Source organism: Cyrtonyx montezumae, unplaced genomic scaffold (genome assembly GCF_038088225.1).
Source record: "Cyrtonyx montezumae isolate F1298 unplaced genomic scaffold, pur_monq_1.0 scaffold_7, whole genome shotgun sequence".
Taxonomy (NCBI): domain Eukaryota; kingdom Metazoa; phylum Chordata; class Aves; order Galliformes; family Odontophoridae; genus Cyrtonyx; species Cyrtonyx montezumae.
This window is the reverse complement of record NW_027072078.1, coordinates 11176043-11203531: the sequence shown is the minus strand read 5'-3', so window position 1 is coordinate 11203531 and position 27489 is coordinate 11176043. Positions and strand designations below refer to the sequence as shown.

The 27489-nt window shown below is 35.5% G+C and overlaps 1 protein-coding gene and 1 long non-coding RNA gene across 2 annotated transcripts in view; one reads left to right on the top strand and one right to left on the bottom strand.

Moving 5' to 3' along the window:
• Window positions 1-26905, bottom strand: part of MYO3B (myosin IIIB) — a 162781-nt gene extending 135876 nt beyond the window's left edge. Inside the window, exons 1-6 of the mRNA XM_065751107.1 lie at window positions 26759-26905; window positions 25172-25306; window positions 23697-23801; window positions 23335-23434; window positions 19797-19873; window positions 8870-9015 (exon numbers count right to left, since the gene is read on the bottom strand). Coding sequence (XP_065607179.1) covers window positions 8870-9015; window positions 19797-19873; window positions 23335-23434; window positions 23697-23801; window positions 25172-25306; window positions 26759-26905 — 710 coding nt within the window. The remainder of the gene's footprint in view (window positions 1-8869; window positions 9016-19796; window positions 19874-23334; window positions 23435-23696; window positions 23802-25171; window positions 25307-26758) is intronic.
• The window catches only part of LOC136057974 (uncharacterized), a 204265-nt gene that overhangs the window by 12615 nt on the left and 164161 nt on the right, over window positions 1-27489 (top strand). The gene's annotated exons all lie outside the window — the stretch shown is intronic.

Below are 27489 nucleotides of genomic sequence, written 5' to 3'. Positions count from 1 at the left end.
GTTGGGGGGGGAAGGGCAATGACTTAAGTTTACATCATTTAAATCCTGATGGACCATTTTGAAAGGGAAACCTAATGCAATTTTAACAGACTCGGCATATTCTAAACAGCCTGCTTCATGCATTCTCACTTAATACTGAGCAAAGACATTCTTAAAATTTCAAGCAGGGAAATCTGCTCTGGTTACCTTGGTGATAAACTAAAGACAAAAATTGCACATAATTGTTGCAGATGTCACTGCTCTCAATTGTTTCCAAGGTTACAGAGCATCTCAAATAATTGTGATGTTTCATTTCTAGACAGTATTGAAAGCCCATTTTCTGTTCTCAGTAAATTGTTTAGTGCTACAGGTAATCTATCTAAACCTTATCTAATAAGGCATCAGCAGCATTTCAGCATCCCCTAGTAATGATGTAGATTTATTTGTTGAAAGTGAAGCTACCTTGTTCTTTACTGAGCAATACGAGTCCTAGATAATCTCAATTATTTTTAGCCTAAGAATCTATTTCCATAACAAAGTATATTAATCAATCATATAAAGATATCTCAGCAGTAAATGTTTTACTGCAAAGCAATATCAAATGTGAATTATCTCCCTGTAAGGAAGCTGTTCTCTTGGCTGAATAGTGGAAAATTGGCTGTTAACTATTCATAACTGACTGATTTTCTCACTGTCTTCAAACTCTTCTTAAATGCAGAGCACAAGTACTTCCCCAGACTAAAAAAAAAAAAAAAAAAAGAACAAAACAAACAAACAAACAAAAACACCTTAGCCAGGCTAGATTTTCTTTATTACAACCTCTAGTTTATCCTAGCAAGATCCTCCTTAAAATCAGCAATCACTGTATGTTGGATTAAGTATTACAGTATTACTGCCTCAGAAATACCACAGGCAGTGATGCTGCTATCTGCAGTACATCCATATAAACTTTCAAGGAATTAAAAGAAGTTTTAAAAACACATGAAAAACAATATATTTTTCATTTATGCAATTAAAGCAAAGATTGGTAGTTAATTCTATGCCATAAATCTAATTCAGGCACATTTGAAATCCTCACTTCTGAAGGAGACAACAGTTAGTCAATGGCTATCTGCCACCTCTCCTTGTGCTGGATGTGCCTTTCGTCACTTGACTGTGCTCAGACTGCAGGGCTTGACCTTGTCAGCATGAAATTTTCCACTAGAGCAAAACAAAATGGCACTTACTATATCTTAGCCGTCTGCTATTACTTATGCAATGGATTTTGAAAAGTAGTAATTTACTTTAGAAACTGGTTGACTAAAGCAGTTTATGTGCATTTAATGCATGAAATGAACAGCATATGGAGTCACTAAAAACATCTGCTAGGCATTTCAGCTTCTACCTAGAGCTCTGAGAGTGTTCGAGTGCAGCACTGAGAATAGAACAGAACACCAGAGGTGATTCTTCTCTTGTTTGCTCAGAAAACAGCTGAGAGCTGAGCATGTTTATTTTCATGATTATTCATCTGCATTTCTCAATGAAATTCTACACATGATTTAGTTCTTCTGTGTATAATTCCCATGAATGTTCTAGGAACAAATATGCTAGCAAGAACATTTGTTGAAATGGCTTGTTTTAAATGGGCACTGAAGAATATTATAAATACAATGTTAAGACAACGCCCTTCTATGTGTAATTGCCCATATTCACCAGGAAGCCAGTTGGAGGAGAGACTCCTAACCAATCACAAAACATAAACTACTATGCAGGCAAAGTCCTCTCTAACAGCTGAAATAGTAGATCCTTACAAAAAACTATTCAGCTAGCCACAGAGCCACTGAATTACTTGCTGACATTAGGCTACTGTCTTAGTTTCAGCTGGGAGGGAATTGTTTTCTTCAATGTATTGTCTGAAGCTGTGTTTTGGGTCTAGTAGAAAAACCATGTTGATAATACAGTCACTGCTAAGCAGTGTTGTACAGGGCAAAGACCATTCCAATTTTTTACCTAATAGTAACAAAGAGTCAGGAGGGTACAGAATCAAGGCAGCTGGCTTAAACAGGTCAAAGGAATATTTCATATGATACGACATCATGTGGAAGGAGAGAGAGTTTTGAAGGAGATGGGAGTTCATCTCTCTCTCTTCTGCTTGGCAGGCTAGCTTGGCATCAATCAGTATCTGATGAACAATTGCTTGTGTATCACTTATTATATATATTCATATATATTTGTTGTCATTATTATTCTTTTCTTTTTCTCCATCCTAGTGAATAGTTTAATCTCATACAAGAAATTCTACTTAATATTTTCTTCCATTCATTTCTCCTATCCCACTGGAAAGGAGAGGAGTGAGTGAATGACTGTGTGGTGCGCTTAGCCACCTACTACAGTAAACCTCAACAGCTACAATACATCTGAACCAAAAATGTATCTGCAAAATCCAATTCTGTTTGTATACAATTTATGAATAGGAATAGAAAGACAAAACCAATGAGATGACATATGCAACTATATAACTGTTTATGTGTTAACTAACTAGCTTAGGAAAAAGAGGAGGGAAATTGCACCAATATGGTTTAATTCTAGGTCTGGCTGTCCACAATCTCATGTAGCACACAGAAAGTGTTTATGATATTTTACCACTTTTTCAAATGTATTAAAATGATATAAGGTAACTGGGAACAGACCCCATTTTGCTGTTCGTTAAATGCATGCTCTTCCTTTTTTAGACACACTGCCAGACTTGAAAGACTATTTATCCACATGTTTGATACAATCTTAGACAAACACAACTCTCTTCGCTTTTCAGGCACAGATGATACAATAAAGATAATACGACTATCCACCACTCATTACTCAATTAAATCCTGACACAAACCTTATTTGATATTACCCATTGATATTGCCTAAAATACAGGATCTTTTCAACTTGGACTAAAATCCTCATTTTGCACTGGTATATATAACCACTCTTTCCAGAGTACAGTCTACAGTAGTTAGCTCCTCCTTGCCATGTTACTTTTCATGTCCATTAATTTTCTTTCCAAAATTTCAGATTACTTCTACCATATAAGATAGTATTGGCATGATGTAATACTTCCCACAGGATAGCATGATTTGAAATATATGAGTCTATTTTACTTTGAAAAACTGAAGTCTAGAGGTATTTGACAATCTCTGTAATTTTTTGCCAAAACAGACACAGCTAAGTAATGGCAGCAGATGGAATAGGCAAAAACTATCAGTTCCCAAATTACTAACTTTGCTAGGACACATCCCCTTCATAATTTAGACCCTTCTGTTGGAGATTTGAGAATATACTTCTAGACAAATTACATGTTAACAGAATTGTTTCATGGTTCAGTTTCTTCTCAGTATGATTTATCTCTATCTGTAGGCACTGGAAGTCCCTTTCTGGGAGATTTATGATTTAGATCCAAGAATTCATTTTGATGAGGGATAATCTGTGTATCATTGCAAAATAGAATATTAACATCTACTTTAAGATAATGTTTCCTTTCATATCAGCAGTTTTATGAATAAGACTCATGCATGTGGTGTCACAACTGTTTCTAAAACAAAGCACATTTGTATAATAAAATGAATGAGAAAGGTTTCTAAAATTCCGAATTTCTGAAGCTTACATTAGTTAATAAGTAAGCAATATTTTCTCTCTAAAATCCACATTATACAAACAAAATTTGGGCCTGAAAGGCATCTAATGAAATTTCTCACTCAAAATGCAACTGATTCCTTCTTCATTCCATTTTTCCTATCAGATATTTATTTCAGACATTGTACTCTGTAGGAACAAGAAATAGGAAAACGCTTCAGCATACAGCCAACAGCTCAGACCACAGTAACAAAGGTACAAAGTTAAACCTTTGCATCTGAAAAAAAGGCAGTATTTTCAGGAGTGCTTCATTCAGCACCTCCTACAATGAAGTAAAGGTCAGATTTTCAGGGAAGTGGAGCACAGTGGAGAAACCTGCATTTCATACTTGAATTGAGATGCTGAGTAAACTCGGAGTGTTAACCTGCCCTACAAAATGCAACTCTCTTTTTTCTTTTTAGGTATACTTTCTTATGCTGGACTCAGTGAAAAGAAACCTTTTTATTGTTCTGCTCGAATAGGTTTCTGGTAGTTGCAAGACAGAGTTCTAGATATGAGAAACAGTATATGTGCATCTCTAATCTAGGACATGTATCAATACTGACAGGTCATCAGTGCACTTCAGTTACCCACTTCCGCACACACAGTTAGTAGTTCCAGTTTAAAATACACTAAAAATGAAGTGCATAAAGCAAGATAGCTCTTTGCAGCCCTTCTCCAAACAGCACTCAAAGACATACCCACAGACGTGCTCCTTTGCAGACCTCTTTCCATGGGTCTTTGTCCTTCCATGGCTCAAGTTACAGATTTGAGACACGGACCTGTGTTAGCTGGAGGTGGTGAGTTGAACAGATGTGTTATGTCTTGGAATAAAGATTTAATTCCCGAACAGATTTTCCTGAGAATTGAAATTGTAACTATGCTTTTTCTGAATATTTCATTTTCTAAAGTGATGTCACTCTGACCTTTACTTCTATGGTTCTAACAGCTGTACATAGAAGAATAGAGAACTGTAATTTGTTACCTAGTGGAAGAACATTTAGGCTTTGTAACTAGTACCACCTGAATTTAATACATTATTTGTTTTTTATTTAGAGAGTGCAAAAACTGAGTGATGTTTGACTGCTGTTATCTTTTCTGATTTAACTGCTCAAAGCAATACAACAAAACCATGAAAGCCTAGTTCTGTATTATCTGCTAACATGAACTGAGAAGGTGTTTCTAAAGATCTCGGAGGCATACAACTGCTGAGATAGAGTACAAAGTAATTAATTCACAGGCTGGTTCAAGTCCTATAAACTCAAAGACTCGCAGACTCCAGTGTAATCCATTTAAATAAAGATATAGCTCCATAACTTCAGAAGCTGACACTCAATGCCAAAGCTAGTGGCGCATCTACTGGCTGCCTCCAGAAAAAAACAAAGAACTAGAATTAACAAAAACCACTGTGGTTCTCTATTTGGGAATGAACAGTTCTGTGGAAACAGAGATACAGATTTCTGTATCTACGTTTGGCAAATTCACCACTACTAACATTTTAAAGATTATTAACTCTTTAGCAATAAAATTTGTAAACAATTACAAATCTTTCTGCTGATGCAAAGAAATTATCAGCAGAAAAATTAGACCAGTTAGCATGCAGAGGTTAATATAAATAGAAACATATAGATCTATTGCAGTCAAGAATATAAGGGAACAAGGAAACAATTTCAGATAACTCTATCTTGAGTAGTATCCAAGCGTCATTTACTGTGAATGGCAATGTCACCTCCTCTCCAAAGTAAAGTCAGCTCTATCATTAAGAAAAAAAAAAGTGGGAGAACACATACAGATATCAGATACATTCAGCAGGTCAATAGAACATTACATTTATTGCTCAGTAGCTTTTTATGCTTCCAGGCAAATTCCAGCTTGTCTGTAGGGTACCATAGTCACAGCATAACTCTACAACATGCTGTGTTGTCATTTTGTTTTAGTGTATTTAGTACATTAGTACACTGAACAATAGCTGAAATCTGATTTGCTTATTTCATAGAATCGTAGAATCACAGAATGGCCTGGGTTGGAAGGGACCTCAAGGATCATGAATCCCCAACTCCTCTGCCACAGGCAGGGCCACTGACCTCCTCATTTAATACTAGACCAGGCTGCCCAGGGCCCCATCCAATCTGGCCTTGAACACCTCTAGGGACAAGGTATCCACAACATCTCTGGGCAGCCCGTTCCAGCACCTCACCATTCTCATCAAATCATCAGGTTGGAAAGGACCTACAAGATCATCTAGTCCACCTGTCTACCCATTACTATTGATACCACAAGCTACTAAATCATATCTCATAGCTCCTCATCCAGACACCTCTTGAACACTGCCAGGGACAGCGACCCCACCACCTCCCAGGGCAGGCCATTCCTGTACCTGACCACTCTCTGAGAGAAAAAGGTTTTCCTTATGTCCAGTCTAAACCTCCTCTGATACAACTTGTGGCCATTTCCTCGGGTCATCAAACCACAAGAAATCACAACTGAAAGAGAAGCAGTTATGAACTAATTAAATTGTACACGACTCTGTCAGAAACTAGAGTGTGAGTACATACATAAGGCTGGAGTTGTAAAGTTCACTTCTTGACTCAGATCTTGAAACTACATCCAGAATCCCAGAATTAAAACTTTGCACCTTAATATTCAACATCAGTGTAGCTTGAATGGCAAATTACAGTTGTGACATAACTTCAGAAACTGATAGGCTCTTGCTAGTGGCCATACTCAGGTGAAAGCAAAGCCAAGCTGAAACTCTTCTCCATTTTTACTTTATCCATGAGGTGCAGTAAGCTCCAAACTTCACTTGAAAGCAGTGCTATCACGATTTATGAACTCATGGTAATTAGATTAGCCAGCCCTTCCCCCATCTCACTAGATATGCAGATTTACAGATTGATTTAAACCTTCACAGGAGCAGAGCTTACTGTAGGGTACTGACAGGCACCCTCTGGAGCATGGGGAGGCAGGTACTGGTTACTACCATTCAGATGAAATCTGTTCAGGTTGTATGAACATTCTGCCACTCACTTATCCCATGATAATCTAAGCTGTTTGATTTCAGAGATCAGCAGAGCAATTTTAAGACACAAGATCCCAGGCATAGCATAAATGCCTCTGAAAGTTCAACAACTGTTTGTCTAACTGCAGTGTCACTGAGTCAAAAACTACAGCTGAGTACTTTGGATCAAAATTATGATGCAGAAAAAGTCTTGGGCAAGAAGTTGAGAGGCAAGGACTTGTAGCTGGCAACATAAACAAAAAGCAGCAAGGTTCCTTTTCTTTTGTTTGGATTTTACAATTACACTAAGTCATGTGGAGAGAGGAAATGGGAATCAGAGGACCCCTTCCTATTTTAAGACTGCCAAGGTTTATCAAACAGACCTGGAGAGTAGCATGCAAAAGTAAAAGGAGGGAATTCTTCACACAAAATTGAGCTAACTGTAGGTTTATTTGCTACTGTATGTTACAGCAGATAGGGATTTGTATTGAATAAATTTAGAGATGAGAAACCCTCTCTGGGATACTAACAGACTGAAATGATCAATAGCATAACATTTGCACATACAGCTTCAGACACAGACATTATGAAAGCAGAAAATGAAAAGATGCCAGATCCCCAAGCTTAAAGGATTTTGGATTGAACAATTTTGACAGTTCTGCTGCAGTATAGTAGAGTATTCCTAAACTATCAAATCACAGTGAGAGGGGACTGCATCTTTTGGTTGTATTTACTTGAACAACTACCAAGAGAGAAGCTCTATTTCCCATACTCTAGGCCCTTACACCATGCAGCACTTACCACAGTCTTACCTTAACTAATGTGAATACACAGATAGCAGTAGTATAGAGATAGCTTAAAATACAGAGCATAGGGAAACCCCCTTGGCACACAAAAAAAAAAAATATTATAAAAGACCACTACAATTCTATATACTAAAATGTACCCATTATGTATTCACCAAAATAGACATTTTTATCTTGGTTTTGCTAAGTCATACAGAGATGCAACAGCAAATAAGGAAAGGCAGAAAGAAAAATACTGTACACAGAAATCAAAGCTTCCACAGGTCTTATTCTACATATCATACTATTACTTGTTGTTACTGTATACTGTTGATGTGACTTCTGTCCTCTTAAGCTGTTTTGAGAGCTGATAAATTTTATAGATATTGCTTCAGTATACTGAAGCCTCTCTTGCTTCCCTAATTGCCAGAATCTGTTTTACACTTGTGCAAAGGCAACAAGATGAACTGCTGCTTCAGTATAAATAATTTTGCAAAGAGTGGTGGCAGTTCATGTCTGGGCTGAGGAAAAGGAGATAACTATATGATGCAGAACCTAGCGCAACTGCATCTGCATATAAATAGACTTAATCAGAAATGCAAATTGCAATCAGAGGAAATTGTAAAAGCCTATGATAACTGAGCAGATAAGGAAAGGTCAAACTCTTGTATAGCTGAAGGCTTTAAACTGTTATCAGCCAGTGGTGATTCCTTTTTGCGAAGCAAATGTTGAAAAGACAAATATACGCCATTCCATAATCAATGCTGAACAAGTTCTTGGCATATTTCTCCTATTATTACGACTTCTCTGCTGTTAAGCCTTATTTTGCACTGTCAGTCTCAACTTACTCAGGAAGAATCAATGAGATCAAAACAAAATGAAATCAGAAATAGTCAGCATGAAGTAATACAGTTAATTTACACGAGTATATGTGGAAGTAATTTCTATTTCCTTTTCATTGCCACATGTAACAATCTGAATTGACATATCTCAACACCCTCAAGTAAATGAAAAACTAAACGACAACTACTGTTTGCTGAAACTGCTTCATAACACTGTCAAAACTGGTTATCTTTCTTCTGCAGTAAAAGCAGCCTAAGACTCCACAGGAATAACATTGAAAAATGTTATTTAACAGTTTCAAACTTTTGAAAAAAAAAGTTTTTTTATAAATAGTAACTAAGAAAAACACATTTGAATTGAGGTACCTAGATATTATATGATTTTACATTCTAAGATAAAATAAATATGTAATTGTGTATCACTTCAAGGATAATTTTTAAGAAGCCATGCTGAAAAATAAATAAATAAATAGACAGACAAGCTAAGGATTTAACATTACATCTATTTGATGTGTTTTCCTATGGTAAATTCTTGGGATTTGAATAAAAAATGTTTACCTAATGCTTCTTTCATGTCTGACTAGTGCTTCAGAACAAACTAGCGAGTGAAGAGAGCCATCTAGTGTCATACCTTGGAATTTTAAAAAGAGTTTTCACCGGATGCATGTCAAATAAAGGAGGGTCTCCATCCCCTAGTTCAATAGCTGTTATTCCCAAAGACCATACGTCACATCGAGCATCATATGAGTAGTCGTATTGCTGTTCACAAGCAATGACCTATCAGAAAACAAAACAAAAAATGCATTATCCTAATGCACAATTCATAGTGTGACACAGAACTATTTTTTTGAGTCACATAGAACCCTCATTAGCTTTCGAATTCACATCTTTGGGTGTAAAACTCATAACCCAGTTGGCAAATATCCCACAAAATTTATTAGTTAATTAGAACTTCTCTTAGTTGTCGCTGTTTTATTCAGTTTTTGTTGTTGTTTTTGTAGGGTTTTTTGTTTTGTTTTGGGTTTTTTGTGGTTTTGGTAAGTTGCTTTTTTTTAAATTAAGCTCTATGGAATGCTTCAAATATCTATACAAAGAACACTGCTCCACTGAATCTTGTTCTTGAACATGCTTCCTACAAAAACCAATGCAAAGGAAGACAGAATCCTATTGATGTTATTCTTATGAACCTCTATGACTATTCATGAGGAAAGACTAAAGACTGATTTGCACAGCTGCTTTTTAGATAAGAATATTCCTGCACTCATTTCTGTCTTTTAAAAAAAATACATATTTTTTATTTTATCTCTACTAGGTACTAGGGTTCTAGTAATAATAACTAGAAAACAATCTTAACATACCACATACCTTGTCTCCTCCCTCGGACATCAGCAGAGTTTCAAATCAAAAACTTGATGTACACTTCAGTTACCTAATTGTTTGCATTCTAATCAAAAGTTAACTAATAGACGCAAGCTGGAAATGTGACGTTCATTTAAACATGAGATTCAAACTACTGTTTAAATTTAGCTTTTATCTTTGCAACAGCAAAAACGTCATTTTCATTGGCTTCTGTTCTGTCTTCATTCTGGCTCAAGTTTGTATTCTTAAATCTCATCAGATACATTTGGCATCAGCTGTTCCCCCAGCACAGTTTTCCTCAGAGGTTGAAAGGGACACTTGTGTTTATTATGTTTGTTTCTCTATATACTTTTCAAAACATCTGTATACTCCTGGATACTTTTTCAGTAAAAACAAACAAACACACAAGTCAGCTTCCAAGGCCATGATTCAGAGGAAACTGGAAGTGGCTTATCCATAGTTGCTTAATGAAATGTGCTGTGGTCTCCTTCCTTCTTAAAACAAGAAAACATTTTATCTGCTTGCCAGGACTGCTAAACCCTATCTCCTAACAGTGACTATCTCAAAAGCTCAGCTGAGGTCTCCCACATTCAAAGACACCACCACTTTTTACTCTATGAACACATCTAAATAGTTCCTTACTGCTGGCCAATGGCACAATTTGCTGGTGAAAGAATGGTAGATAGGAGCTGTTGGTTAAAAAAGAAAAAAAGAAGTTGCTGAACTTGACTCTGCTTTACTCCTTTACGAAGAGAAACAAACGAATAAAGCATTTCTATAAGCCCTGTGTTCCACAGTTAACAGCTACAAATTCAGTAAATATGGTACATGGAGGTAAAATATCGGCACTCTTACCCAGGGGATTTAAACACTGTCAGTTTGTCCTTTATTCTAACATCAGAGCCTGAAGTGATTCTTTTAGAAAAATATTCCCCTTAATCTGCATTTTTTGCTCCCAAAAATTCACAAATGGGCCTTACTACCAAGTACATTTTAGACAGTTTCACTGTAGTGAGATCAGCTTCAGAGAAAACATACAAAATGAGCTGCTTTTCTGACAGAGAGTATGCAGCATGTGTATGACTTTAGCGATCATTTAGTTTGAAACAAACTTTAAATTTTAGGGGAACTTTATTATTAGAATCTTACAATCTTACGCACCACTAGTGGAAGCACCAGTAAATAGCACTAATTTTAATTTTCAAAGCAGGAGTCTGACTACACCTATTTCCTTTATGAACAATGTATATAGACAATTTGCTTTATATGTTGGCTAGCAGACAACTCGGTCTTAAAAATTAAAGAAATAGCATTCTCAGTTATAGTTTAGAAGCTAAGTCCTTGGAATGCCCCAGTTCTGTCCTGCTTTGAAAGCCATTGGAACTCCCTGGAGAGCAAAAATCTCTGACAGTCAGATTAAAATAAATAAATAAATCGATTCATCTTTTATTATGTTCCTGTCTCTACAGAGAACTACATACCTATTTTTGGGAATATATGTACTTTTCAGTTGGAAATCCAGAGCTAAAACTGCCTCCCAGCTTTTAAAGCTCTGCTGATTCCTGCTTTGCACAGTGGGGCCTGAAGTCAGAGAGCCTGAAGTCAGAGAGTCACAGCTGTACCTGTTTTGTAACCAGTAAAATCCCCCCACACTGGTAAAAGACAAAAAGAAGAGGGCAGTTTTTTTTCCCAAAACATTAGGAGATGATGTAGTTAATCTTGAGATTGGGCTGTGGATGTCATAGGAACAAGCACCAAGTCTTTCACTTCACCGTAGACCGTTTATGTGCACATAGTAGCCCAGGTTGCTAAGGAGACGGATCTTTTGTACTAGTTGTAATTTCATCATGGTTTCACACTCAGTTAGATTGTATTAGGATGGAAAACACCTTATCGTCACAGAGAGGAATAGACAACGTGATGGTACATGTCAACTCTATTTGTGTAGAAGGTCAAAGTGGGACAGGGTGAGGTGGAGGCGATCCACTGGTCTGGCAAAAACAGCACACAAATCAGTGACACTAACTGGAGGGAATTTAGAGAAGCCAGGGATTAAGCGTGTGCAATTTATAACTTCTACTGAAACATAACACTTCACAGAAGAACACAAGATGATTCACTCTCTGACAAAAAGGTTTTGTACTCAAGAATATAATTCTACTTGTTTTGAAATCAACGTAAATATTCCTCTGAACTCCAGCAAGCACGTTAAGTAGATCACAGTGGATATAAAAGTAGGAAAACATAATACAGAGCACTAGCTGTTATTTGTACACTGGAAGTACTGCTTGTAATTAGAAAGATCTAGATACATTTAGCAGAAGCAAAACACACCAAACCTTTAGAAACTTACCTGAAATTATTAGAAGTGAACTTACTTCCATTTTGTCTCCATGCAGGCAATGCATGTATGAAACACAGCTGCAAGCACACACAGTACAACAGTCTGATAATAACAGTACAAATCTGCTACCTGGAGACAATCACTATACAATTAGCACTGGTGGTGACCCACCAAGAGAAACGAGTCTGTACTTAGAATTTTGATACTCCTGAAGAAAGGCAGTGCTGTACTCAGCTGCCATAGCTAACTAAGCAGATTATGAGGTGCGTGAGCACAATGCTGAAAACAGAGCACTGCATATGAAAAATAAATGTGGAACAAAATTCTTACCCTTGCTGCAAGGAGAACAAAACTGCTAGTTATGCAAGTGGAAATAAATCAACTGAATTTCTGTGTTCTGACACTGTGCAATCCAACTTAATTTATATAGACAGTAAATATAAAATTAAATATTGATAGAAATCTTACGCATCAAAACAAAAAAGACAACACAAAAAAATCACTGAGAATACTGAACTATCCAGAGCAAAGTTAATGCACATGTATTTAGGGTATACATAACACGTGCATTTATGTACACGTGAACAGTCACACAATTAAAATAAGCAAATTCATGGGTGAAATTGGTTCAGTAACAGAACATTTTTTAATTTGGATTTCTGTTCCATATTTGTGATTATCATTCAAATATTTCCATGGTGCATCAGAAAATGATTGCATTGTTAAAAATGTTACGAAAATAAAAATGAATAACTGTTTTAAATCACTTGCATTACTAATTGTTTGAATTAACATTGATTAATCGAAAAGAATTATATATCAAGTAGTCAATTGTATTTTAAGATCTATGAATAAGTTGAAGTGTGTCTTTATTCTTTCCTCAGCCCAGTAAAATATACCTGAGACCATTAGACTGCCCTAGTAGAAGGCTGTACCTCATAGGGAAAAAAGGAGTACCTCTCATTAGCATCTCTTATTAGATCAACAGATACAGTGTGGTAAAAAGAGATAAGCTTTTCAGCACATGTTTTGCTTTATATTGTGGATTCAACATGACTTCAACACAGCTAATAGAAGTGTCATTGATACGTTTTATTATCAACTCACAGAACCTGGCAATAAGGATCCACAACCTACACAGATTTGGAAATGGTGTTGCATGAAGCAACAGATAACAGAGGAAACCTCCATTCCTTAAAATGTGTGTTCTCAAAAAGGTAACTTTGTTTACATCACGCCAGTCAGCTCTCAGAAGGTGACATCTCCAAATCAGTCATTTCAGTTATATGCAGCCTTTTAGAGACCTAATTCTATCCCACATTTTGATTTTGTCATTGACCTGCTGTAACAGCTCCCTCTATTCTTCCACCCAGTCTCACCCCAACTATTTAGAGCAAAAAGTTCCCACTTTTTATGTCCTCATCTGTTTTCTCTCATTTACAGTGTAGCAGTTTCTCTCCAGCACAGCCATGCTATTTACCACATGCGCTACAGGACAACACTCAAAGCCAGTTCCGCATTTCAAGAAGATAGATTATATTCCCTAAGTACTACTGCCTAACATATTGTAGTGTCCTTTTATTTAAAACTCCTGAAAGTAGTGATGCTATTTCAAAATATGTCAAGTAGACAATTCCTTTACACCCTACTCTTATGTACTAACATAAACACAGTAATGTCAAACTACAGGCATTGTTCAAATCACAATGTAACAGAAGTCACACGTACTATTATTCCTATATCACATTACATTTTTTCCGTACTAAAAAATAAATGGGATTTTCAAGTATTTCACAATTAATTCTGAGGCCAGATAAATGCAAAATTCTGCCAAAGAAGCAGAAATGTTCTCTATACCTGTCTATGAAATCTTTTCCAGAGGATTATTTTAAATACAATTTAATATCATTTTTAATTTTTGAGTGAGCATCTTTTTATATTTTCATCCTATTCCATTTACTACAACTCATAAGTTTTAAAAAGAACAAAATATCTGTAGTTAAAGCTGGTTCAGTAACATAAGTTGTAAGAAAGTAATTATTATGCCTTTGTGAAATATATTACATGGAAATACTTTCAAAATACTACCAATAGAGAAAGTAAACAGTTCCTGAAGTTTTCTTTATTTTAAATCACAAGCACACATACCCTACAACTATTTTTAAATGGCTTTCTAGCAGAAAAGTAAACTCATATATGTTTATACTATACTATTTATATTAAGCTGTGTTTTCCTACAGTTCATTATAAGTCAGCATGCACAAAAATTCCATGCTTAGTTAGCATTTAAAGGCATAGGGAAAACATGCACACCAGAAGAGCTAATTTTAGCTAATAAGGAGTTGCAGCAAAGAGAGCAAGAGCTATTAGTAGAATGGTCCCACAATACAAGCAAATACCCATCAAATACGACAGGCTGAAGCGCACCAAAATGACAACATACTCAATAGTTTCAGGGAAATGTATCATTCTATCTGTTTATTTAGAGTTAATTAAAAGCCTAAGCACAGTTTAGTGATAGCATTCTCTCTTCTGTATCATCTTTTCAATTCGGTATTTAACTATAGAAGTTGTATTTACTATTAAAAGTTTGGTTTTGTTGCTGGTTTTTTTTTTGCTCTTGGAGAGTTTATTGTGAACTTTTCATGTCCCCCCCAATAGAAAAGTAAATATGAGGTAAATAAGAAATTAGCCCTAAACTGAGAAGAGGAAGCTGTATTTTGACTGAATTCTAAGGCCTGAAAATCGCCTTTAATGAAGACCAACTTCAATGGAAAACTTGTGAGCCACCACCGATTGAGATTTTTCTCTTACTATGTTTTTCTGCTGCATGCTACAAATGTCCTTTTGGTGCTTTTTACTTTTTGTACTGGTTTGGTCGGCCTTTCTTTAGATCATGCAGAGAGTTTCATACTGAATGGAAGCATTGTTTCAGTGGTAGACTTATTTCATACATAAACAAACATAAAGACTGAAAATACAAAGGAATGCTGAAAAAGACAATGTAAACTAGTAATCTAACATTTAAATTGGTTTTAACATTTCAGAAATTTATTCTGATGTTTAGATGTACTGAGTTTTGTCACAGGAAACATGCCCTGATTCAGGAGGGGAAAGGAAACTAATTGGTGGTTTCTGTGGCAATCTTATTGGTCATTACTTCATCTCTGTAGGATGGCAACAAGTACCCAAAGTACACAGTTGATACTGCTTTAAATTACAGTGTGACATCTGAAATCTCTTAGAAATCAATAACAAAATGGAGCCAAGATTCTACCTCTGATGAACTCACTATTACAGATCTCTTACTGCAACTCTACCAATGAATCAGCCTTTCTTTGCTACTGTTTTGTTTATATTTCAAAATGCAGTTCTTCAAAGGATCAGCTACATTTTAATTTAATTCCTTTCAAAGCATAATTATATATGCAGCATTATCTTTTTCTAGCAGATATCAATAAAAATATAGCACTGTACTCCTTGTGGCTTAAACTGCCTTCAGCATCCTTTCAATTCTTTCTATCTTCAATTATCTTTTTCTACTTCTGTTCCCAAACATACAGATTATAACTGAGCTTGTTTTATGGGTCAAGGTTAATTGCAAGAATCTAGCTGGCTAAATCATGATAATCATGAAACAAAAATGTGAACTGGTAAATAAAACTCAGAATGCAGATGTGGCTATGTGCTTTTGTGATGTTTCGATTACTTAGGAAGAAGAAAATTTGCCATTCAGTTCTGACTTGGCTTTGTTCATCTGTGCAATAGAGGCTAAAACAAGACACATAAAGGTTTGGATGTAAAGTCAGTTCTGTTCTAAAATTTCTAATCACTAGCATCCAACACAATTCATTTCAGCATAATAGAAGCAGACTTCAGGTAACTTCAGGTACATGGCATTAGGAAATTTTAAACAACTTAAACAACCACAGTACTTCTGCCTTTTTTATCTTTTTTTGGTTTAACACTCCTCTGTGTTCCAGCTTCTGTATATCTGTGTTTCTAACTGCAAGATAATACTAATTAGGTTAAACAGCAATGATTGATTTTCCGGAAGCCTACTTTAAAGCTTCTCTACCCTTGCCAAGTTCTTCAGATGCTTCCACACTGCCTGGTCTGATTCTGCATTTTCATTTTCAGCAGCTTTTTGGTTCATCCTGTGTTCTTCTGAAAAACATATGCTCAAGGACAAACCTTTTTGATCTGTACTCTTACTTCTACTCATGCCTCACAATCATTAGGGGAAAAAGTAAAAAAAAAAATTAAAAAAAAAGATGCCCCAGTCATCTCAAAACAGTAAAGCTACTGATTTTGGTTCTGACCAGAACACTGACCTAAACTAGACACCTTAAGACACTCTCAGCCACCTCTAGTTTCTAGTGATCTTTATGCTATTTTAAGTACCATTTTGTATAATCCCTTTAATGCATTTTGCAAACTTTATGTTACAATATGATGTTTTTCCTTGTTATACAGACGGTTCCTTATCCAGGCTTAACTGCTGATTCTTCTTTCCAGCATATTTGTATCCTGCTTATATCCTGCTACTCACTCATATCTGAATACTTTCCTGCATTTTGACAAGGAAAATATTATTTCTTAGTTTTATTTCACAAGGTTCATTTCTCCAAAAAACACCTGTAGTCCATTCCCTTTAAGGAAGACTTCTTCCTACTTCCTCTTCATATTAAGTCCATCTTTCTCACCATTATATGAGATGAAGTTCCATGATAGCTTTATACTATCTGGGGCTTCTATGTTTCACATGAAGATAGTAAAAATCCAATTAAAAAAAAAATCCTAGTCTTCACCCTTTCTATTTCTCTGAATAATAACATTTCCTTCCTGTCCTTTTAAGGTGTATTTAGATTTGACATAGACTTTATCCTATGTCAAAAATTTTGGCAGCAAGCTTTTTGAGACTGTTGAGTGCTTTTCTAGTTTTTACTGATCTTAGTGATTTCTAGGTGAAAGCATGCTATTTCTAAAAAGCTGCTACCCAGGCAGAATTTTTCAGCTTATTTCAGTCCAAAGCATTCATATTTCACATAAAAATTTGGCTGCACATTTTAAAAATACCAGAAAGGTCTCCCAAGAAGTAAGGTAAATTGCACCTCCCATGTCAAAGGAAATAGGTGGTTCATACAGACACAAAGAAAGCAACCGTAGTGACATGAGTGTGTTACACAACAGCTGTTTTGCAGACTGATACATCATATGAAGATTGGTCACTGCTTTCCACAAAGGCATCAGTATGTGATATGAATGACTATGTTTAAGGTCCTGGATTAGTTATTTTGACAAATCTTTTCAAAATAGGAAGTATTTCAAGCTAGCCTTGATCCACTTTCAACGATGTACATAACACACATTGGTTACTGTGTATGCTGTGTTTTTTGAATAAATCTGTCTCAAAATTTATTTCTTAGGGTTTTTACCTTGAGAATGAGTATTTTCAGGCAGAATGGATTATAAATTTGGTTTAACTTCTGACACTGATTGCAATTTTTCAACCAAAACAGTACTGAAAAATCACCTCTAGTAATCTGAGTTCAAGAAAATATTTCATAATATGTCTGTTACTGTTTAAAGAAGTGTTTTTATAAAGGCTTCAGAATGTCTTCAATGAAGGTGATTCCATAAATAATGCTTGCACAGTGGTTACTAAGGTACATTGTGTCTCTTTTGTGACGTAACTGGTTGTTATGGAGATGGTAAAATATCAACCATCCTTTGTGAGAGTGTGGAGGATCAATTTTGGATCCGTTACAGCAGCTTCTTTTCCCTGCTCAGCTGTAATCAGCCGTCCTTAGGAAGCGACAGGGATGTACAAAGAAGTATAGCATATTTTAAAATAAACAGATGCTGTTAAAACACTTCAAATTGTTCTGCATATAGAAACAGTGCACACTTGTAACAGATGCAAATTCCATCCCAAATTCCTCCAAATTCAAATACGTCTAAAGGTCTCCAATGCAAATGAGGCTACTATTCTTATTTAGGTTTAACAGCTCTCAAAGAAACAAGTCACTCCCGCTTCACTCCATTTCTGATTTCATAATCACATCTTATGAAAATGCATTGGTCTTTACATCAAGAAGAGAAAGGTTAACATTTTTAAATCTTAAAATCTTCAGTAGATAAACATCTAATTGACCTTAAATTTACAGAGAACAATGGTCTAGGACCACTGCAGATTATTTTTCTGTACTCTTAAGATATGCCAGCCCATAAGTCCAAGTATGCATGTTCCCAGCCAGTGAAAGAATTGTGAACTTGAGGTTTTGCCACTCAGAAACAGAGTCCTTGAACCATCTCCCTAAGTCAAACAGCTATAACTATTGTTGTCTGTTGGTTTTTTTTGCGTGTGTTGTTTTTGAAATAAACCTTGGAAAAACAAATATAAACAATAACCAAACATTAAAATTCATTGTCTAGCATTGGCTGCTTCTAAAATCTGTAAGTGCTTGCTCACATTTTACTAGAATACGCACCAATTGCTCTTTTCACTTTGACAGCTTTTCCACTGCGTTGACATATGTACCTACTTCTCTTCTCCTACAGTATTTAAAAAATGTGTAGTATGGATTTCAGTAGACAGACTATACATGAATTCTTTTGTTCTTTCCTGGTAAACACTTATTTCCATGTCAGTATTTGCCTTCATATTGTACCTGATCTCATAATATCAACATGTATGATACTATTTTGAGCTATGAGATGTTATAGCTTGTTAGTGCTCCTGAAAATCTTTATTACAATTTTTTTTTTGCTCAAGTACTTCGCAAGGCAGTCTGTAATTAAGGTTAAAGGACACACAGGTGAGTCAAGGATTTTGCAGTCTTAAATAAATATAGTAATAAGAGACCTCTGCCTTCTCCCACCCTGTATTTAAATGCACAGCAAAAAAACACTCCCATCCAGTACAACCTATAGAACATTCTGAACATCTGACATAACATCCTAATAGAGAAGGAGAAGCAAATGTTTGTAGGTACATTAAGATACTCAAAAGATAAACAAGTTAAAATTGTTACCAGATGCCTTTTTTATTTTTTTTAATCTGCTATTACTGTTCTATGTGCCTATTTCACTTGAGCAAAGATTAAACCTTCACCTATCCTTTAAATATTGGGGCTGTTTAGGCCAATATAGTCATAGATCAGGATGACTGTTACAAGTTGTGGCTCCTGTTAGCACACACAAACAGCATATTAACTACCACTTTTTAAAGCACCTTCCTTGTATTTAGTGAATCCACCTCTGCAATAGAGCAAATGACTCAGAACAGCAGATCAACTAGCTAACTGCAGAAAAACCACATGCATTTCCTCAAACCAGAAATTAGACCATAATGTAGCAGAAATCACAAACGTGCACAGAGTCGTATCCACACTGCGTAAGAGAATGCAGGGCCAGATTAATTCACAGAACTTTAGCCCAAGACAGGATTTGTATGTGTGAAACCACAGCAGACCACAGATTTGCAGACCTCAGTTTCCCCAGCCCAGGCTCAGCTGTAAATTCCTATCTACCTATAGCTACTGGGTATACCTAATTATTTTGTGAAGGGTTCTTTTACTGTTCCATATTGGCACTTTTCACCTAAAAAGCATTTCTATAGAATTATATAGAGCTTAAATGTGTTTGATCGGGAAGTCATAAGATTTTCAAGACCACCCTCAGTTATTTTGAGATCATCTGTATTTTTATGGAAAGATTACAAAAATAGTGTTAAAAGAATCCAATTTGCATATTCCAATAGTAATTTCATCAACATTCTTTGTTAAAGTGCCAACAAATCATGCACTGCAATGGTGGGAGACTGTTTAGGATTAAAGAAACATCTGCCTACCTCAGGTGCCATCCAAAAGGGTGTTCCCACTGAGGTGTTTCTACGTAGCCGTGTGCTGGTGAGCTGGGCTGAAACACCTGCAACAAAACAGAAACAAATTTGGCTTCAAGTTCATTAAATTAGGTCAGTCAGTTTATTTGAAATATGTAGGAAACAACTCGAGCCTGAGATAAAAGCTACAGGATACCTGGCCATAGTAAGCGAAGCATTTCTACTGAGTTCTTTGACTAACTTCATTTTTCTCTTAATTCATAGCTCATCCCAGACAGACTACAGCTTTCTGTTTTCTTTCAGAACTGGTGAGAGATTTTTTGTGAATGAACTCAGTCTGAAGCTCTTTCATTCAAAGTCAAAAGTTTAATCAGCACTTAAATATCACAGATGCCTCTTTCTGCAGTCTTTTGTGAGTATCATAGAATCATAGAATGGCCTGGGTTGAAAAGGACCTCAAAGGTCATCTAGTTTCAACACCCCTGCCCTGTCTGTGAGTGAAGCACAGCACAACTAAGGAAGGAAGGAACTCAAGCAAAATCAAACAATATTAACAAATCAGAATGAAATTTCAAATCAAATCATTTTCTGTGCTCTTATCAACTGTGCTCATGTAGAATTCAGGAGCACTCAAATAAGCTGAACAAATGCAATACTGACAAAAAATGTTTTACAGTATTATTGTTGGGGAAAAATAAAGAAAAATAAAGAAAACATAGTTATCTGCTCCCACAGTAGCACCTAAAAGAAAAACAGGTAGAAACACATATAATAGATTTGTACCTGATTTCAGTGAGTGAGAAATTGAGACTCAAAATTATTAATTTTTAAGTTGAACATTTGAATTGCTGTATCAGTGATTCAATTCTGTACTTATTTTTCATTTCAGTGTGATTGCAAGCCTTAATTTGCTGGGTAACACTGTGAAACAGCTAATGACTGGAGTCTACGGGCTGCTGTGCATTTAACTATGTTATCTCTTAAGCTAGCCTAATTTGAAGCTGCCATCTACGGACATTCCAAAATAGTGTGGAATAACAAAGAGCTGAGATAGGAAGAAAGGGGAGGAGAGAAGATGGTGAAAAAGAGAAAGAACATGAATGAATGATGAGTTGCAGACATTTTGGGTCACCTTACACTGAGGTCAACATTTACTCAAGTATGTCATGCTGTTGAGTGAAGCTGAAGGAAAAAAACATTTATTACATCAAAAGAAAAACAAGTTGTAAAGGCATGCAACAAAAAATGAAGAAATGACTCTGTGCAAAGGGTATCAGTGCAATCCTCTCAATGTACTTATATCCACATGTACTGTCTTGAGTATGAAATCACTTTCTCTTCACCTTACATAACAGAAAGAACTCACTGACCAGGTAGTCTCTGTATTTTTCCCTTTATCTCGATCAGTTTGGGTTCTAAACCCTTATTTAGTATGCCCAATTCAATACTAAATTTAGAATTATTTCCTTTTGACATTTCCTTTGCTCCTCATCAAACAATAAATCTCCTTAACATTCCTTCAGAATAGGAGAGGATTATTAGTTCCAAGGATTAACCTAAAAATATCAAATGCATCCACTGTTTTTGTGTACTTAATCTGAGATCTTTTAGCTTTCAGGCACTCCACATGCCTCAAGCATAGCTATAATGCTCTCAGCTGCAGCTCAATAACACTCAGCTCTTCTGCAAGCTAGTATAAAATGTTTCAGACTGGATACTGGGAAAGTGAGGAGCACAGAGTGGTCACTTCTAAAAAGACTGATGCAAGTGATTTGCCAACATCAAAGAGAAGCCCTAGCAGAAACAACAGTCTCCAATGTGATGCCATTCACTTGTCAGAATGGCAAAATCCTCCTTTTCCTGAACTCTGCATCTTTCACTTTCTGCAACAAGTGAGAATTCTACAGGCAACAGCCCCACCTGAGACCCAGTCCTAATTTGTACCCAGAGTCCTTTCTATGAATAAAGCAAGGGATAGTGAGAAAAACAGCAATTCAACGAAACCTTAGTGCACGATTCTTTGTAAGATAGGACTTCCTAGTGGTTAAGTATTTGAAAGCACTGCTCATGCTTTTTTCTGAGGTAGTCATATTTGTTGTAATTTGCTAGTGTTATTGGTGAAACTTAAATGTTATAAATAAATAAAAAGTAAACAACAACAACAACAAAAAAAGAAATAAAACCCAACTAAACATGGAAAGAGATAGGATGCCAGAAATCTTGGGATTCTCAGTTTTCCTGAACATGACATTTGGATTCACATATTAGAGATATGCCTTTGGACTCAGGATCTCCAAGCTGAGCTTCAACTGCAGCTAATGTCATTGACATGCATGATAGCTGTCAGAGACAGAAGCCAGCATTTCCCAGAATGGCTAAGTTACAAAGACCATGCTGATAGAATTTCCCCAGAAGAGAAATTACCCATCTCACTCATACTAGCCCAGGGACTTGCTGCAAATTTTGCTTCAAGCCACATTTCTTCCAGCACTATTTTAATTCTTGCCTCTACCATTCAACTTAATGAATTTCTGTCCCTAGAAGGTACAGAGAAGTTTGCTGCTTTTTTGGTTCCAACTTATTTTATGATTTGCAACACAACTTTTAATGTCAAGTTTGTAATACTGATGATGTCATGTTATAATATTTATTTTTCACTATATGCATTTCATGCATTTCATATTTTTTTATCATTACTATTTGCAGGATTTTTGGCACACAATTGTACACTACTCTCAGTTTGTGAACATTTTTCTTTACCTTCATGCACTACTAAACTTACATCTGTTATCCATGCAATGCTATTTGCAGTGATGATTACCTTATGCATCTTATGGTTAAAAAAATGAATCACATTACTAATAATTCATTTCCGTTGCATATATATGTGACAGACAGACTACATGAAGCACAGGTTTTTTTTGTTTGTTTTTTGTTTGTTTGTTTGTTTTTCTGAGTGTGTATATAAGAAAGAAAAATGCTGAACTGAATTAAATTTTATTGACAAGCCCCTTTCTCTTTTCCTCCCCCTCCCCCTCTATTTCTTACAGTATGTCCAGACTGGCCATGCTTGTACCTAACAGCAATAATAACAAATTAAATGAATATTGGGTTTTGGACACATGGGACCATTTTACCTTCTGCTCAGAGGGAATAAAATGCCAGGGGCTAAGAAATGTCATTTCAAAGAGAAGAATGTTTTCTTTTCATATGCAATAGAGACAATATTTAAATTTAAATTAGGACAATTACCATGAAACTGACATTCTTTGCAAAATGCAAAAAAAAGATTTGTAAATAAAATGACACCCTCAAAAATATTTTAAACAATAAATTATGATTGTGCTTTTAAGTTAGAAGCATATTATTGATTTTTGAAAGAATTTTTATTCTTGCTCTATCAAGTTGCTTTCCTGTTTTTCTTCCTTAAAATAATCTTGATTATCATTCTGGAAATCTCCCACTATAGCGTTCTGCTTTCCCAGTGGAAAGTAAACGGATGCCTTTGGCTAAATAGCATGTATCAGGAAAACAAACGGGTCATTACCAAAGTCAACGAGCTTGACTCCACCTTCTGTTGTCAGAAGAATGTTGTTCCCTTTGACATCTCGATGAATGATCCGGTTATTGTGTAAATGCTGAAGGCCCTATATGCCAGCAGTAACAAAAATAAGTTTACTCCCTTATTTAAAAACAATTACCCTACTATTAGGAAACGTAATGAAGACAATCTGCACATAGTCTATAAAAATATCTGTCCACTGAATTTCATGCTTGATACAACCGCTGCTGCTATAATAGCCCACATAATATTGTCAACATTATATACTTTATAAATGGAAAAACATATGTATGAGATGCGCAAATTGCACCCTCTGCTGTAATTTCAAGCCTAATGAACAGCCTTACCAAGAGAGCACCATACAAGATGTATGAGATCATAGCTTCATCGAGTCGCTGGCCACACTTCAGCAAACCTTTTACAAGTTCTGTGACAGACCCTCCATTGCACAGCTGTGAAGTAGGGAGACACAAAGGGGAGAAAATGTAAGACATGCCCTCTGTTACTCAACATGTTTGTTTAGGCTGTGAACAACTTCTGCGCAAAACTACACTACAACACGAGTCTGGGAACAACCAGATTTTTACTTTTCTATTATTCATAAATCTATCCATATAAGGAAAATGCAATTGTTTTAAATGTCAGAAGTCTTTAAAATCTAGAAAATGCACACCAAAAACAACTGACAAGAGTGTACTTAATTGTAAGTTCTATATAAAGACCTAGCTCTTTCAAATTGTACACACAACTTTGTTATATAGAATATTTCACATTTTTTACCATATAAAATTGTTATATGCAATACCACACATGAAATATCTGTCTGATACTTGGAAAAAAAAATCTCACACGGAAACCCAACCTCAAATTCAACACAAAGCCAGTAGGCATACAGTAAAAAAGCAATAGTCAAACAGAGATACTAAATCTCCATTATGAATAGGTAATGGAATTTAATATGAAATATCAAAGAACATTCATTCTAGCTACATAATTCTGCCATAGATAGAATTGGATGCATTGTTGAGATTCCATGACTTAAAGTGGAAGTAAAGCTGTCCCAGTTCTGATTCAAGTCATCATTCAAGAGTAGGGAATGGAATTTCAAAAATGAAGTGTAATTAAAAAGCAAATGCTAGCTTTTTCAGCCTACTTATAACACAGAAAAATGTTTAAGTGACATTACACTGAATATCAGTCTGTGCAAAATTCTGCATCTATTAAGCCTGAAAATTGTTTAGAAGAAATCCTCATCTTGCAAAAATCTTTCACAGTCACTTAACTGGCATCAAGACTGCCATATACCATTTCACACTTTTCATTGCAAGAATACTGATTGCCACTGAAGAATTAATTGTTGGAATCTCTGTTGCTAGAACAGCCAACTTCTACTTTTGAATTACATTTCTGTTCACTTGGCAACAGGCAGCACGTTTGTTAATTGTTTACCATGTTACCTCTACATAATGTTTTGCATTTCCCTTGAGTGCTTGACCTCTCAAAAAATTTGAGATATATTTACTTAATATTTTCTCCAACAAGAAAAATCAAGCTGCTCTTAGGTAAAACATTCTTACCAACAAAATTTGGTAGTTTTGAAGGCAGAATGTAGTAACACAAATAGAAATAAAATGTAAGGACTTTCCCTCTTAAATTTTCATGAGATTTTCAACACTGCATTATGACATATCATCTATCACCAGTCTTTTGATAAATGGTCCCTATCAGAGAATCATGACAGTTGGTGACACTCCTAGCAGTAGAAAACAGAGACCCACCAACATTCACTAGTTAAGATGTAATATTATCAAAATGTTTTTACCTCAAGTACTAGCCAAAGCTGTCCTCCCACATATTGATCTGCTTTGTAGAACATCCCATAAAATCTAACAACATTAGGATGATTGGGAAGAAACTGCAAAATATTATATTCTGCCTCAATTTCTTCATCTACATCCTGAATAGGAAACACAAAAATTCAGAACATATGAACACAGTAAGCAGTTTGTACTTCTAAATAGCTTTCTTCTGATGCTGCTGAAAGTACTCACATAAAACTGTGAATCAAATCCACAGTATTTAATGTAATCAAATCCTGACCCTTGAGTTTTTATTCAAACAGAAATGTGAAATCTGTATAAAGCAATCAGTTCCTCTTCAAAGATTCTTCTAACAAATAATATATGTAACTAGAAAAGTAAAAATTATACCAAACTTTACTTGCCTAAGTAAGAATTTTTCAAGTATTAATTTCAAACATGAATGTTTTTAATGTGTAAACTAAATGTAATTATATGAACCTTAGATTCTTTTTTTTTTTTTTGTGGTCCAAACAGGATGATAGATGAGATCAAATAATTTCACAAAACCTCAAAGTAGAATATTGTAAAAATAAGGACATTCTTAAAATAAAAGAGACATATGCTAGAAACCACAGAAAAGAGAATTATCAAAATTCATTAAAGAAGCAAATATTACTAAGCACTTCTTGATATAGCAAATTCTGTGACAATTACAAAAAAAATTGAATATCAGCACATATGCCACAATTCAGAACAATATCTAAGCAGTAAATCCTTCTATCTACAGACACTGCAACTACTAAAAATATTCAACATTTATGCTGAGGGTTGTTTTGACTTGTTTTTTGTATTTGTTTTTTGTTTTTGTTTTACATTTTGCTGAAAAGGCTATCACCTTACTTAGTATTTTTCCCAGAATTATACATGAGAAAAGCAAGATGGATTTCAGAAGTAGCAGATGACAGAAATGCAACTTCTCTCAGTAAATACACCAGCTCAACTGTTACAAACTCCAGCTTGGTCCAACCTGTACAGTTGCCAGATAATTCTTCCACTGAGAGTGAGGGCCTTGGCTCTCTGGGGAGGTCAGGCATTTAACTCCGACTAAGACCGGAGCTACCACAGAACCAGCTCCAAGAATTTTGTCTGTACCACTCTACTGCCTTTTCTTTAATTACTGCTTAGCACTTACAGAAGACAACTGTAAAATAACATAAATTTCACAGCATTTCTGCAATGGCAAACTATTGTAGGTAGTGTAGAATAAGAATATTTAAGATTAACCGTATCTTTTATCTTCCTTCCTAAAACACGCCCCTAGGAGGAGTGCCTTTGTAAATTCCTATCACATACATGCTCCAAGCACAGGTGTCTGAATTTGTACTTGATGACCTACACAGACCTAAAAATGAAACTAAGCAAATGCTATTTTCAAACAATATGCAAGAAGATGAAATTGTCAGCAACAACTTTCAGGTTTCCTCTGTCAATGTATTGTGCAAAAACATTCCCTCCAAGATGCTTCCAATATCTTATGTTTGACTTATATTTTAAATCTGTTAGACAATTCTTTTAAGTTAGCAATGAAGTTCAATGTTTTTACTTACACTAATAGGATCCAGAATCTTCACTGCGGCCAGACTCCCATCTTTCTTATTGGCAACCTTATAGACTTTACCATAAGTGCCTTTTCCAATAGTCTCTATAATTTCCCAAGTGTCTGTGGGATCAGCTAATGATTCAAGTCCAATCATGCCAGAATTGTATTGAAATAATCCATATAATGGCTTCCTGGAAAACAAAGCAGGCATGCATACAATAAGAAGCCTTAAGTAACTGAACTAAAGCAGCAGTGTTATGATAAAGAATAAAATATTGATCTAATTTGTGAAGAAATACAGATGGAATGACAAATGAAAATAATGCAGAAAGATCAGATTGCTAGATAAAGGAAGGTAAAGAAAACACATTAGACCATTTCTCTTTACTTACTTTGCTGCATGTATAAACTATTTGTTTTAAACATTGCTGCATATGGTACATCATTCTGAACCCATTTTAACAAGTTTTGACAAAAACTTCTCTCTCTCTTTATTGCATACACTTTTAATGTACATTTTATACAACTGGTTTAACACAGCTCATGAAATGAGAACCTTATTCCTGTGCATTAAAAAGCTATGCCATTCGTGTAATGTTTTGTATCTGTCTCTCTGGATAATTGCCAGGTAAACACTTCAATGGGTAGAACTCTTCATTATATCTGATACATCTACATCAGGGCTGTATATAACCAGTTCATTAGTTTATATTGGGCTAGCAAGCATCATAAAATACA